Here is a 13,553-nt window from a genome sequence, read left to right as displayed (position 1 = left end):
GAGAGCCGGAGAGTGCTCTCCTGCTGGCTTTGCCTTCTCCCGATAGCCCTTCGTTGGCACCGTAAGGTATCCAGGCTACCGAGATCCGGCGGTTGGACCCAAGCAAGAGCGGGTGGCCTAGACCCATGGGTAGGAAACACCCATGAGAGACCACCAAGCTTCTACTCAAGCTGGGTCCAGATTTCCCTCGTGTTGAAATGTTGCTTGCTTTGAAAAAAGCAGTTAGTTCTTGCAGGAATCAGTACTCACCTCCATGGTAGCCATCTTCATCAGTAGAACACGTCCTGTTCTTCCATTCGCTCTCAATACAAAGCATGGTTTTGCTGGGAAAGGTCTCTTTTTTACATACAATACACCTTAATGGTTGGTACTTTTTTAGCGAAAATTTAAAAGTGATTCCGGAGGGTTAAAGCACATTGATTAAGATGAGGAGATCGAGAGCAATCTAACAGTGAAAACCTTGTGTTTTTCTGACTTTTTAATCAAAAGATAAAGCCGTTTTTGTGTCAAAAAAAAGGGGGGACATAGAGTTAGGTTTGTTTACTTTTTAGCGAACATTTCAAAGTGATTCCGGAGGGCTAAACGCACATTGATTAAGACGAGGAGATCGAGAAGCAATCCAAAAGTGAAAACCTTGTATTTTTCTGACTTTTAAATCAAAAGTTACGGACCTTTTTGTGTCAAGGAAATACAGAGTCAGGTTTACTCACTTTCTAGCGATAATTTAAAAGTGATTCCGGAGGGCTAAACGCACATTGATTAAGACAAGGAGATCGAGAGCAATCCAAAAGTGAAAACCTTGTATTTTTCTGACTTTTAAATCAAAAGTTACGGACCTTTTTGTGTCAAGGAAAATACAGAGTTAGGTTTACTCACTTTCTAGCGATAATTTAAAAGTGATTCCGGAGGGCTAAACGCACATTGATTAAGACGAGGAGATCGAGAGCAATCCAAAAGTGAAAACCTTGTATTTTTCTGACTTTTAAATCAAAAGTTACGGACCTTTTTGTGTCAAGGAAAATACAGAGTCAGGTTTACTCACTTTCTAGCGATAATTTAAAAGTGATTCCGGAGGGCTAAACGCACATTGATTAAGACGAGGAGATCGAGAGCAATCCAAAAGTGAAAACCTTGTGTTTTTCTGACTTTTTAATCAAAAGTTACGGACCTTTTTGTGTCAAAAGAAGAACACAGAGTTAGGTTTCCCTTTTGTTGTCTAAGGCTCATGCCTAGCGATTGTTTTAAGTAATTTCTAAGGGCTAAACTTAGGGTTAGGGTTAGGGTTAGGGTTAGGGTTAGGGTTAGGGTTAGGGTTAGGGTTAGGGTTAGGGTTAGGGTTAGGGTTAGGGTTAGGGTTAGGGTTAGGGTTAGGGTTAGGATTTGAGAGAGAAAGGGGTTTATACACAGAGGGAAGACTTGAAATTATGTTCCCCTGTGTGTACCCAGGGCATGGGCACAGCGTTTATGCTTAATTTCCTATGCAACTATTTATGTGCCCATTTATGTTTGCCATGTTTCCCATACAGATGTAATTCATCCAGAAAGGAGCAGAAGAAGAAGGAGGGAAAGAACAGAGGAGAAGAAGAAGAAGAAAAGTAAAGAAAAAGGGAAGAAAAGTCATTGTAAAATAAACAGTGGGAAAAACTTATATTATGTGAAGAGGTGTATGTGGTGGATGTTTATAAGAGAGAGGTATGTCCAATATATATATCTATGTGTATCTAATAATATAATCTTTTTCCTATATATATATATCTATAATGAGAAGAGTCTTTAGGGTCTGAGCAAAATGAGGGAAGGGAAGTAAAAAAGGAGGGGAGAGAGAGGGGGTATGAAATGAGTACTAAGTGAGTATTTATGGAAGGGATTGGATGTTAATGATTATGAGTCTGATAGTACTAATGTACTCATCAGAAAATAAGGCCAACTATGGTTATGTTTAGGATAAGGTAAGCTTTGGGTTTAGAAGAAAACCAATCCACAAGACTCATACCCAAATTCCCCTTTCTAAAAAGCGGTTTTTAAAGAAAAAGTAAAATAAAAACAAAACTAAGCTCAGACCAATCATAAGACTTATTCTTCCATATTCTAGGTTTTTTTTTTTTTTTTTTTTTTTTTTTTTGGTAGAGAAAAATCTCCACTAGGAGAACATAATCCCTTGTGAAAGATGTATGGATGTTAGGTGTGGGCAGTCAGTGTCAGTGTTGGTGTACAGTGGGGATGTGAGAGGGAGGGAGGGAGAAAAACAAGGAGAAAAGAGAAAAGAGCATCCACTACTGTGTTTCCCCACTAGATGGAGGCAAAGAAGTACTTGCTACAGGAGATTTGTTTTTTTATTTTTGATTTTTTGGACCTCCGCAACAGCACAGACAAGGGCACAGACAGGTTATGCGTATCAGCAGGGGGAATTTTTACACATAGGGGAGGGTACAAGAGACTAGGCTTATGTGTCTCGAAACCTAGCTCAGGGAGTCCTACTATGGACTGGGAGAAAGGAGGATGAGGAGGATTGAGTGTGCAATCTGAGCACCTCTTCTAAAACCCCACCGGGCATTAAAAAGGGAAGGTAAAGATAACAGAGAGAGACAAAACCAAAACAAGTCAGCTTGTTCAAAATGGGCTATGCACTCTTTTCTTAAATGTTTGTAATGGTGATGTGTCTAGGTGAAGGCCGCGAGATGACAGCGGCAACAGCAGCGAAAGCGGCAGCCGGATCTGGACTCAGCGCCGTGGGATGTAGCCGCAGCGCAGCAGCGATGATGATGTTGACGAGCGGAGGGGTCCAGTACGGATTCCCGCCAGTGTACTGGGAGGAACCCAGTTGTGGCCAGTGTGTGAGGAGGGGGGGGGGGGAAAGTAGGGAGGGAGGGAGGGAAGGTAGGGAGAAGGAGAGCCCGTCTCTCTCGCACACCCACACTCACCACGAGAGGGCTTACTGACTGCCACTCAGATGGCCTTGACAGAGTGACCAGCCATGAAAAAAGTGCCATGAAAGGGGGTAGGTGGATACAGTGTTTAAAATAAATATATAAACAACCACACCACACACACACACACACACACGAAAGAGAAATTCATAATAAAGTGCCTAAAAAAATGAATGAAATAGGCGTCATCCAGACCATGCTGCCCTCAATGAAGAAAGCCAACATTGTCTGGATAAGGGAGGGGAAATCAAAAAATATCACACACACACACACCCAGACAAGGAGAAGGGAGGGGAAGTGAAATTGGAAGGAGGAGGTGCATACAGGGGTAAAACAATATATTAAATAGAAGAATTATATAAACTATACAAAATAAATAAATAAATATTATAATTATTAAGGAGGACAAGGGAATCATAGGTTTCATGGCTGGGACTCTGCCTCATGATGTTAAACTGGTCTTGTTGTCTCTATAGGCAGGAGTGCCTCTAAGGAGGTGGTAACGTCGAGGAGAGAGGGAGAGAGAGAGAGAGAGGAGGGCGGCCATCTCCCGGTGTCCCCACTCCTCAAATGAGGAGAGGGGAGAAAGATAAGTGCTTTCAAAGGGAGAGGCGGGGAGGGAGGGAAAGAGGGAGGTGATGGGAATAAAGCAATGAGGGGATGTGACACAAAACAGCTGCGCTAATGACGTTCAACAGAGGCAACTGTGTGGGCAAATGGTGTATTCCGGGAGACCCTACGTTAATGGTCTCTCCCAAAAATGGCCATGCGGTCTAGCAATGGAGAGGTGCGTCTGTTGTTGACATTTAAATCTACACGTGGTGGGGAGAGGCACGCGCCGTCGCCGCTAAGCTGTAGAACACTCACGGTAAGATGCACGCCAATATATACATGTCAGCCAGTTGCTAGTGTCGTTAGGCTTAGCTTTAAGGCTTCTTAATGTAAACTTGCTAATGATGTTGTTTGTACTTTAGCGTTAGCGTTAAACAAACGTTAAGTTTCCAAGCCTGCAAGGAGAAGTCTTTACACTTGTCCCGTTTTTTTTAAAAAAAAAACTTTAAAAGGGAAACGTGAAGAGGTATTACCTGTGAAGTGATGAAGATGTTATGTGGTAAGAAAGACGTACCCGGTCTCTCCCACGTAGTGGCTTTACAGTTATTACAGTAGTAAACTTTTTAAAGAGACCGGGGCGTCAAACGCCGTGTGTGAAGAGCCAAGCAATGGAGTGAGTCACGCCCAGCGCAAACTGAGCGTCACGTCACTCCTCGTGCCTTGGAAAAAAAATGTCACACCGGCAGACAGGTAATTACCATCAGTCCTGCAAGCAATCAAACAAACATCTGCTGTTTTACACATTGTAAGCCCACACATTTTTTTCTAAAATGCATGCCTTTGTCTGGCCGACTGCAATGGTGAGTAGGGCCTAGCTCCAGTGTCTCTGGTTAGCTGACTCCCTGTAGTGAATAAATAAATAACCCAAGAGGGAAATATGGAAAGGTAGGTAAAATGAAAACAGGGGGGATGTGTTACTCTGTCTGTGTCTAAAATTAACCAAACAGTTCAGATAGCCAGTTCTCAAAAAGGCATTGAGCCGTATTCGCTGTCCATTGAGTGGACCCCTGGCTGACTAGTTGGAATAATTGTTGGTTTATTTCTGGTAAAAAGTGTGTCTTTTCTGTTAAAATGTCATTGAGCACCCGAATCCTGGCCCTTGTATCATCGGGTAGACCTGGGTGGTCATTAATAAGAGTAAACCATACTTTGGCCATGGGGAACTGAATATTAGCCACTCTTAACAGTCTCAGTAGGTCTTTACGGATGGTGGTGTCGTGGTTAGTTTTGACACAATTTTGTAATCCTATCGAAAAGACCACTGTGGTTGGTCTGGGGTCTGGGTGTGGGAGTGCATTTAAAAGTTCTGTAAAATGTCGGATATGTGCATCCGGAAAACTGTCAATCTGTATGTCTTTATCCTGTAAGGGGGGGATGTTTGACAGGTTCGAGTCCCCTAAAAACACCACTGACTTGCGGATGGTGATGGCCCAGTCTGCGTTTTTACGCTGGGTGTCCCTATGGCAGACCGGCTCCCAGTGATTGGGATCCGAAAAGGAGTATTGCTGTTTCTTTTTAATCAAACTAAGTCTGTTTCTGTTTACAGGTGGCGATGGCGTGAGGGTCATGGACTGACCAGATGTTGCGTGAGATGGTCTGTCTACGGCTACGGTGGGTCCCACTGGTGTGAGAGAGGAGGATGACGAGGAAGCTGACCCCGTGACAGGTAAGCGGGGAGAGGAGGAGGAGCAGGGAGGGGGGAGGTGGGGAGAGAGGGGACTGGGTGGAGTGTGTGATGTTATTGCATGGGGTGTGGAGAGGGCAGGGGGAGTGATGGATTGCGCGAGCTGTTGCTCCGTCGGGTGAAAATGAAAGGGCCAGTCGGTGTCCGCCAGGCGGACACGGGCTTTGGGAGGAGTGGTGGGGAGGAGGGGAGGGTAGGATGAGGGAGATGGGGGGGCTGGAGGGGGCATGAGAACCGAGGATGACCGTGAAGATGACAGTGGAGGGAGCTTAGGAGGAGGTGTGGTGAAGGGTTGATGAAAACCCTGAGGCAGCGCCAGATCATTGGGTGCTTTAAAGAGAACCCGATGTCTGGCACTGCTACTCCGGGCTGATGGAGGGGGTTTTATTATAGGTGGGAGAGGAAGGGGTTGAGTACGGGAGGTAGGGGTAGCAGCAGGTGTATGTTTGGGGTTATGAGTGGAGGTGGGGTTAGCTCCAGAGTTGGGGTTAGCAGCTGGGATATGGGTAGGTTTAGGTTTAGGACCTGGGGTATGGGCAGGGTTAGGTTTAGGACCTGGGGTATGGGCAGGGTTAGGTTTAGGACCTGGGGTATGGGCAGGGTTAGGTTTAGCAGTTGGGGTAGGAGTGGGTGAATGTTTGTGAGTAGGGGTAGTTGGGTGTGTGGAGATAGTGGAAGAGGGAGGAGGCCGCTTCGGGTTAGCTGTGAGTGGTGCTGTGGTGATGATGGGAGGGGGCTGGTGAGAGACTGCAGTGTAAGTGATGAGGAGTTTGCGCTGCAAGGAGGCTATGGATGAGGGGGTCAGCTTCCTCCGGTAGCGAGAACGGGCCCACTTAATGGCCTTACATTCTGCTGCCGGTTGAAAAGGGCCTAGGTTGCTATGAATAGCATCGGCCAGGTCCGCATAATGGTTCCGCAGAGCCATGATACAGTCCCACAGCCAGGCTTCGGTGTGAGCCGCAATTACGGTCTGGATGAAGGAATCAGGGGAAGCTGGTTTAATGAAGCTGGCTAGCTTCTCCACCTTACGCTTCATACCCATGGGACAGACTTTAGTTTTTAAGCAGTTTTCTAAAATTTCTAAGTGATGTATACACTGTAAAATCTTAAAATAGGCCTTGACGGGGTCTAGGGTGGGTGGGTCTAAATAGTCTTCTGATTTAGTTTCCCCCATACTGACACTCTCTGTTCTAAGGGCAGAAATTCTGTTCCCAGTGGTGTGGGCCATCCTGCCAAAGGAGGGGGCAGGTAACAGAGAAGAGAGAGAGAGAGAGGAGGAGGAGGAGTGGCACCAGGTCAGGTAAGACTACACAGGTGAGTTGAATGGCGTGTGTGGGTGCATGTGTGAGTGAGTAGTATATGTTATGCGTGAGTGAGTGTTACTATGTGTGCGTATATAGATATGGTGGGTAAAAGATGTTTGGTGGATACACAAGAAAGGTTGGTTTAAATAATACAAAATGGTGTTTCTATTTACCAAGAGATACCTAGTTGCACCAATGTGTTCGGGGTGAACTGATATACAAAAGAAGGGGGGAGAGGGCAAAAAAGATTATTAAGGAAGTGAGGGGCAAAGGAAGATAAAAAGGTCAGTATATTGGAATTGAAAAATAAAAAATGTAATGTAAAAACGAAAAAAATCAGTCAATGTTGACCAGGGTAATGAAAAAACTGGAGGATATGGTGAAGCTGGTAATTGTAAAGTAATGGGGAGAGGGAAGAATCTATGGCAGAGATGTATGATTACAAAATGGTGGAAAAGGGGGACTGGACAAACAAAATGGAGATGCGAGGAGTAACAAGGGAGTGAAAAAAATACACAAATAAACTGTTTGAGTAAAGGGTCAAACAAAGTTAAACAGAGGAAAAAAATATGAGAAAATAATAAACTAAATCAAATAAACACTGTTGAGACTTGACTCCTCCAGTACAGGTTACCCACAAACAAATACAACTCTGATCAACAGCTTATAAAAGGTGGTATTTTTAAACATTTGTCACTAAGACATGGAAAGCAAAACACTTGTTCAGTTTAAAAACTCAGTCCTTTTGAGCCAGTTGCCCTTGTCAAAGTTTTAAGGTGAGTATTTTTAACACATGTTTTTACCTTTCCGTTGTCTTTGTTTGTAACAAAATGTTGTCCTTTTTTGGTTGTTTTCAGGGTATCCGCAGGAGAAGATGGTGGAGTTTTAAAAGTGTCCGGATGGAGAAGAAATCTCTTAGTTCCCAAAGTCAGAGGTTACTGGTTAGTATGTCCTCCTCCTATTTGGAAATGTTTTGTTGATAATCCATAGGTAGGGTAATCCTTCCTGCACGGCTTTGAAAACTGTTTACCCTTCCAGGAATTCAAAACTGTTTAAAAAATCATTAAAAAGAATAAAAGGCTCATTCATACACGTAAGACAGAAACTCGGCTTAACGTTTACGCCATCGTTGGCTTCATCAGAAGCACTTTGTCTGTCTCTACCAACAGTCATACAAGAAGTGAGGGCTGGAGCTGTGAGCAGGTCAGTTTAAATCATCCATTTTAACTGCCACCCAGGTGCACAGCACCTTCTGGTTGGCTAAGACATTTTTTCAATTAGATGACATCTTGCAAACCATCAACCAATCCCCCACAGGAGGAAAAGGTAAAAAAATTTAAATAAAAAAGAATACTGCATCAAGGACTATGATAGGATGAGACAAAGAAGGGAGGGGGGGGAAAAGAGAGGAATAGTGGAAAAATGCAACCTATCTGGGATGATGAGAGACCATGGTATGGGGGAATACATAATAGTGTGTAGTTGAATGGAAAAACAGCTGGCACTAGCAAGGTTAGGATTTGAGAGAGAAAGGGGTTTATACACAGAGGGAAGACTTGAAATTATGTTCCCCTGTGTGTACCCAGGGCATGGGCACAGCGTTTATGCTTAATTTCCTATGCAACTATTTATGTGCCCATTTATGTTTGCCATGTTTCCCATACAGATGTAATTCATCCAGAAAGGAGCAGAAGAAGAAGGAGGGAAAGAACAGAGGAGAAGAAGAAGAAGAAAAGTAAAGAAAAAGGGAAGAAAAGTCATTGTAAAATAAACAGTGGGAAAAACTTATATTATGTGAAGAGGTGTATGTGGTGGATGTTTATAAGAGAGAGGTATGTCCAATATATATATCTATGTGTATCTAATAATATAATCTTTTTCCTATATATATATATCTATAATGAGAAGAGTCTTTAAGGTCTGAGCAAAATGAGGGAAGGGAAGTAAAAAAGGAGGGGAGAGAGAGGGGGTATGAAATGAGTACTAAGTGAGTATTTATGGAAGGGATTGGATGTTAATGATTATGAGTCTGATAGTACTAATGTACTCATCAGAAAATAAGGCCAACTATGGTTATGTTTAGGATAAGGTAAGCTTTGGGTTTAGAAGAAAACCAATCCACAAGACTCATACCCAAATTCCCCTTTCTAAAAAGCGGTTTTTAAAGAAAAAGTAAAATAAAAACAAAACTAAGCTCAGACCAATCATAAGACTTATTCTTCCATATTCTAGGTTTTTTTTTTTTTTTTTTTTTTTTTTTTTGGTAGAGAAAAATCTCCACTAGGAGAACATAATCCCTTGTGAAAGATGTATGGATGTTAGGTGTGGGCAGTCAGTGTCAGTGTTGGTGTACAGTGGGGATGTGAGAGGGAAGGAGGGAGAAAAACAAGGAGAAAAGAGAATCCACTACTGTGTTTCCCCACTAGATGGAGGCAAAGAAGTACTTGCTACAGGAGATTTGTTTTTTTATTTTTGATTTTTTGGACCTCCGCAACAGCACAGACAAGGGCACAGACAGGTTATGCGTATCAGCAGGGGGAATTTTTACACATAGGGGAGGGTACAAGAGACTAGGCTTATGTGTCTCGAAACCTAGCTCAGGGAGTCCTACTATGGACTGGGAGAAAGGAGGATGAGGAGGATTGAGTGTGCAATCTGAGCACCTCTTCTAAAACCCCACCGGGCATTAAAAAGGGAAGGTAAAGATAACAGAGAGAGACAAAACCAAAACAAGTCAGCTTGTTCAAAATGGGCTATGCACTCTTTTCTTAAATGTTTGTAATGGTGATGTGTCTAGGTGAAGGCCGCGAGATGACAGCGGCAACAGCAGCGAAAGCGGCAGCCGGATCTGGACTCAGCGCCGTGGGATGTAGCCGCAGCGCAGCAGCGATGATGATGTTGACGAGCGGAGGGGTCCAGTACGGATTCCCGCCAGTGTACTGGGAGGAACCCAGTTGTGGCCAGTGTGTGAGGAGGGGGGGGGGGGGAAAGTAGGGAGGGAGGGAGGGAAGGTAGGGAGAAGGAGAGCCCGTCTCTCTCGCACACCCACACTCACCACGAGAGGGCTTACTGACTGCCACTCAGATGGCCTTGACAGAGTGGCCAGCCATGAAAAAAGTGCCATGAAAGGGGGTAGGTGGATACAGTGTTTAAAATAAATATATAAACAACCACACCACACACACACACACACACACGAAAGAGAAATTCATAATAAAGTGCCTAAAAAAAATGAATGAAATAGGCGTCATCCAGACCATGCTGCCCTCAATGAAGAAAGCCAACATCGTCTGGATAAGGGAGGGGAAATCAAAAAAATATCACACACACACACCCAGACAAGGAGAAGGGAGGGGAAGTGAAATTGGAAGGAGGAGGTGCATACAGGGGTAAAACAATATATTAAATAGAAGAATTATATAAACTATACAAAATAAATAAATAAATATTATAATTATTAAGGAGGACAAGGGAATCATAGGTTTCATGGCTGGGACTCTGCCTCATGATGTTAAACTGGTCTTGTTGTCTCTATAGGCAGGAGTGCCTCTAAGGAGGTGGTAACGTCGAGGAGAGAGGGAGAGAGAGAGAGAGAGGAGGGCGGCCATCTCCCGGTGTCCCCACTCCTCAAATGAGGAGAGGGGAGAAAGATAAGTGCTTTCAAAGGGAGAGGCGGGGAGGGAGGGAAAGAGGGAGGTGATGGGAATAAAGCAATGAGGGGATGTGACACAAAACAGCTGCGCTAATGACGTTCAACAGAGGCAACTGTGTGGGCAAATGGTGTATTCCGGGAGACCCTACGTTAATGGTCTCTCCCAAAAATGGCCATGCGGTCTAGCAATGGAGAGGTGCGTCTGTTGTTGACATTTAAATCTACACGTGGTGGGGAGAGGCACGCGCCGTCGCCGCTAAGCTGTAGAACACTCACGGTAAGATGCACGCCAATATATACATGTCAGCCAGTTGCTAGTGTCGTTAGGCTTAGCTTTAAGGCTTCTTAATGTAAACTTGCTAATGATGTTGTTTGTACTTTAGCGTTAGCGTTAAACAAACGTTAAGTTTCCAAGCCTGCAAGGAGAAGTCTTTACACTTGTCCCGTTTTTTTTAAAAAAAACTTTAAAAGGGAAAAGTGAAGAGGTATTACCTGTGAAGTGATGAAGATGTTATGTGGTAAGAAAGACGTACCCGGTCTCTCCCACGTAGTGGCTTTACAGTTATTACAGTAGTAAACTTTTTAAAGAGACCGGGGCGTCAAACGCCGTGTGTGAAGAGCCAAGCAATGGAGTGAGTCACGCCCAGCGCAAACTGAGCGTCACGTCACTCCTCGTGCCTTGGAAAAAAATGTCACACCGGCAGACAGGTAATTACCATCAGTCCTGCAAGCAATCAAACAAACATCTGCTGTTTTACACATTGTAAGCCCCCACATTTTTTTCTAAAATGCATGCCTTTGTCTGGCCGACTGCAATGGTGAGTAGGGCCTAGCTCCAGTGTCTCTGGTTAGCTGACTCCCTGTAGTGAATAAATAAATAACCCAAGAGGGAAATCTGGAAAGGTAGGTAAAATGAAAACAGGGGGGATGTGTTACTCTGTCTGTGTCTAAAATTAACCAAACAGTTCAGATAGCCAGTTCTCAAAAAGGCATTGAGCCGTATTCGCTGTCCATTGAGTGGACCCCTGGCTGACTAGTTGGAATAATTGTTGGTTTATTTCTGGTAAAAAGTGTGTCTTTTCTGTTAAAATGTCATTGAGCACCCGAATCCTGGCCCTTGTATCATCGGGTAGACCTGGGTGGTCATTAATAAGAGTAAACCATACTTTGGCCATGGGGAACTGAATATTAGCCACTCTTAACAGTCTCAGTAGGTCTTTACGGATGGTGGTGTCGTGGTTAGTTTTGACACAATTTTGTAATCCTATCGAAAAGACCACTGTGGTTGGTCTGGGGTCTGGGTGTGGGAGTGCATTTAAAAGTTCTGTAAAATGTCGGATATGTGCATCCGGAAAACTGTCAATCTGTATGTCTTTATCCTGTAAGGGGGGGATGTTTGACAGGTTCGAGTCCCCTAAAAACACCACGGACTTGCGGATGGTGATGGCCCAGTCTGCGTTTTTACGCTGGGTGTCCCTATGGCAGACCGGCTCCCAGTGATTGGGATCCGAAAAGGAGTAATGCTGTTTCTTCTTAATCAAACTAAGTCTGTTTCTGTTTACAGGTGGCGATGGCGTGAGGGTCATGGACTGACCAGATGTTGCGTGAGATGGTCTGTCTACGGCTACGGTGGGTCCCACTGGTGTGAGAGAGGAGGATGACGAGGAAGCTGACCCCGTGACAGGTAAGCGGGGAGAGGAGGAGGAGCAGGGAGGGGGGAGGTGGGGAGAGAGGGGACTGGGTGGAGTGTGTGATGTTATTGCATGGGGTGTGGAGAGGGCAGGGGGAGTGATGGATTGCGCGAGCTGTTGCTCCGTCGGGTGAAAATGAAAGGGCCAGTCGGTGTCCGCCAGGCGGACACGGACTTTGGGAGGAGGGGTGGGGAGGAGGGGAGGGTAGGATGAGGGAGATGGGGGGGGCTGGAGGGGGCATGAGAACCGAGGATGACCGTGAAGATGACAGTGGAGGGAGCTTAGGAGGAGGTGTGGTGAAGGGTTGATGAAAACCCTGAGGCAGCGCCAGATCATTGGGCGCTTTAAAGAGAACCCGATGTCTGGCACTGCTACTCCGGGCTGATGGAGGGGGTTTTATTATAGGTGGGAGAGGAAGGGGTTGAGTACGGGAGGTAGGGGTAGCAGCAGGTGTATGTTTGGGGTTATGAGTGGAGGTGGGGTTAGCTCCAGAGTTGGGGTTAGCAGCTGGGATATGGGCAGGGTTAGGTTTAGGACCTGGGGTATGGGCAGGGTTAGGTTTAGCAGCTGGGGTAGGAGTGGGTGAATGTTTGTGAGTAGGGGTAGGGAGAGGGGTAGTTGGGTGTGTGGAGTTAGTGGAAGAGGGAGGAGGCCGCTTAGGGTTAGCTGTGAGTGGTGCTGTGGTGATGATGGGAGGGGGCTGGTGAGAGACTGCAGTGTAAGTGATGAGGAGTTTGCGCTGCAAGGAGGCTATGGATGAGGGGGTCAGCTTCCTCCGGTAGCGGGAACGGGCCCACTTAATGGCCTTACATTCTGCTGCCGGTTGAAAAGGGCCTAGGTTGCTATGAATAGCATCGGCCAGGTCCGCATAATGGTTCCGCAGAGCCATGATACAGTCCCACAGCCAAGATTCGGTGTGAGCCGCAATTACGGTCTGGATGAAGGAATCAGGGGAAGCTGGTTTAATGAAGCTGGCTAGCTTCTCCACCTTACGCTTCATACCCATAGGGCAGACTTTAGTTTTTAAGCAGTTTTCTAAAATTTCTAAGTGATGTATACACTGTAAGATTTTAAAATAGGCCTTGACGGGGTCTAGGGTAGGTGGGTCTAAATAGTCTTCTGATTTAGTTTCCCCCATACTGGCACTCTCTGTTCTAAGGGCAGAAATTCTGTTCCCAGTGATGTGGGCCATCCTGCCAATGGAGGGGGCAGGCAACAGAGAAGAGAGAGAGAGGAGGAGGAGGAGTGGCACCAGGTCAGGTAAGACTACACAGGTGAGTTGAATGGCGTGTATGGGTGCATGTATGAGTGAGTAGTATATGTTATGCGTGAGTGAATGTTACTATGTGTGCGTATAGGGTTAGGGTTAGGGTTAGGGTTAGGGTTAGGGTTAGGTATATGTCTTTGTTTAACGGCCTTTACCAGACTAGCATGGTTAGGGACCGAGGGAAGTGCACTGGTCGTCGCTTGTCAAGCATTAAGCCATCAAGAACTATGGTTTTGCCCTTTAGGCTTCAAGTAGCTCGTCTCACAACAGGAGAATCAACATCTGTTGGAGTTCAAGTATAATCTTAGAAGTCAGGCTCTTAAGTAAAGGTGTCTAATATGTTTCAGAGAGATCCTCTAGGTTAGGTTAGAATTAGGAATAGGGTCAGTTTTATTTTAAGTATTGCCTAGGTTAGG

The 13,553-nt window shown here is 45.2% G+C and overlaps 1 protein-coding gene across 1 annotated transcript; it reads right to left on the bottom strand.

The window, feature by feature from the left end:
* Positions 1–3,792: 3,792 nt before the first annotated feature.
* Positions 3,793–11,615, bottom strand: LOC122131486 (flocculation protein FLO11-like). Its single transcript, XM_042706214.1, has 2 exons — positions 5,749–11,615; positions 3,793–5,718 (listed from the first exon to the last, which is right to left on the bottom strand). Exons 1-2 carry the CDS (start codon positions 6,449–6,451, stop codon positions 4,475–4,477), a joined length of 1,947 nt encoding a protein of 648 aa, XP_042562148.1. The 5' UTR covers positions 6,452–11,615; the 3' UTR covers positions 3,793–4,474.
* Between the last annotated feature and the right edge of the window lie 1,938 nt (positions 11,616–13,553).

This window comes from Clupea harengus, unplaced genomic scaffold (genome assembly GCF_900700415.2).
Source record: "Clupea harengus unplaced genomic scaffold, Ch_v2.0.2, whole genome shotgun sequence".
Classification (NCBI taxonomy): domain Eukaryota; kingdom Metazoa; phylum Chordata; class Actinopteri; order Clupeiformes; family Clupeidae; genus Clupea; species Clupea harengus.
The sequence above is the reverse complement of the archived record's forward strand: the minus strand, read 5'-3'. Positions and strand labels throughout refer to the sequence as shown.

Bases quoted from the DNA above. Each gene is read 5' to 3' on its own strand.
- LOC122131486 (XM_042706214.1), bottom strand. From the start codon at position 6,451: ATGGCCCACACCACTGGGAACAGAATTTCTGCCCTTAGAACAGAGAGT. The intron at 5,719-5,748 runs GTCCTAAACCTA...CCCATATCCCAG, and splicing joins TAACCCTGCCCATACCCCAG to CTGCTAACCCCAACTCTGGA.